Here is a 1,453-nt window from a genome sequence, read left to right as displayed (position 1 = left end):
AGCGGCAGCCCCGGAAGTGTATTCGGGTCCAGGCGGGCGGCCCGAGCCCACCACCAGCCGCCTCCCATGGTTCGCACTACGACCGCCGCACAGGGCTCCGCCTCACAAGCCGCCCGTAGGCTGAAATACACGTCAATCACACGTAGGCGTTCATCCATTCGCTGTTGGCACGTCACTGAGGCCCAGTGCGCACCGTCCATTGGTCAGAATGGCAGCAATTCCCTCCTCTCTCATCTGTGCCGGTACTAGGCGTCCCACCCTGCTTCAGCTGCTGGACTAGGAATCCCAGCGATCACTGTGCCCGGGGAAGGCGGGTCTTCAGAAGCTGGAGGCGCGATGTCTGCCGGGACTTGTAGTTTTTGTTAATAATTTTAATCCCAGTAGCCAAAATCCCAAAACTCTTAATATAGAACTTTTGAAAAATCTCGAAGAGCCCAGAGGAGAAAGTGAAATTCACCATAAATCCCACCAATGAGCCGTTACCGCTATATTTTGATATAGTCCTGTCCTGTCTTTTTTCTATACAGATGTAAAATAAGATGCCCTTCGATAAATAAATTTTTCTTCACATTAACAATAAATCAGTGGATGGATTATTTTTCCACAGCGTAATTTTAAAAGACATTTATTTTGAATATGGGACAAGATGCAGAAGTTACAAAAACGTCTGATGAAAAGTAATTAGCCCCTGGCCAGGTAGCTCAGTTGGTTAGAGTGTCCTCCCCATACATTAAGGTTGAGGGTTTCATCCGGGCCAGGGCATATACAGGAATCAACCACTAAACGTGTAAGTAAGTGGAACAACAAATCGATGTTTCTCTCTCTTATGTCAATAAATTTTTTTTAAAAAAAGTAATTCCCAGCCTGTGCCCCACCGTGTCCCACAAAATCAAGTTTAATGGTTCATACTGATGCATTATAAGTGATCCCAGGGCCGAGGCTGTTTCCAAACTTCCCTGCTATAAGCCATTGTAGTTTCCTTGTAGGTGTAAGCCTATGCCTGAGTCAGGAGGGACCAGCTCTCACTGTCAAACTTCAGCCTCCAGCTTCTGCCTCTGGGTTCACACATGTCTTTATATATCCCCTGTTGACCCTAAAAATAAAACAGTCGTTTTTGTTTTGTTTTGTTTTACCCGCAAAAATGGGTTTATCCGGGAATAGCAAAGAATTGCAATTTGCAAGCTATACAAAAAGCATAAGCAAGTCCAACAAAGGAGAGAAACGTTATTTAAGAGAAAAAGGAAGAGGTTGGGAAATCCATTGCAGAAAAAGGAGAGTTCAGGGAGATGACGGTTTCTCATTGGCTGAGCTGATGGGGTAGTTAATTTCTCCTAATAGAAATTAACTTGATGTTTCTGTCTCTCTCTCTTCCTGTATTGCAATTTACATCTTTTCAAATTGGGGCTTATAACTGATTAGAGGCTCAGTGCTCGAAATGGTGCACAGGTAGGAT

The 1,453-nt window shown here is 44.7% G+C and overlaps 1 protein-coding gene across 1 annotated transcript in view; it reads right to left on the bottom strand.

Moving 5' to 3' along the window:
* TMEM160 (transmembrane protein 160) overlaps positions 1 to 158 on the bottom strand; it is a 2,671-nt gene extending 2,513 nt beyond the window's left edge. The window contains exon 1 of the mRNA XM_023746871.1: positions 107 to 158. Coding sequence (XP_023602639.1) covers positions 107 to 158 — 52 coding nt within the window. The remainder of the gene's footprint in view (positions 1 to 106) is intronic.
* Between the last annotated feature and the right edge of the window lie 1,295 nt (positions 159 to 1,453).

Source organism: Myotis lucifugus, unplaced genomic scaffold (genome assembly GCF_000147115.1).
Source record: "Myotis lucifugus unplaced genomic scaffold, Myoluc2.0 scaffold_750, whole genome shotgun sequence".
In the NCBI taxonomy this organism is placed as follows: domain Eukaryota; kingdom Metazoa; phylum Chordata; class Mammalia; order Chiroptera; family Vespertilionidae; genus Myotis; species Myotis lucifugus.
The sequence above is the reverse complement of the archived record's forward strand: the minus strand, read 5'-3'. Positions and strand labels throughout refer to the sequence as shown.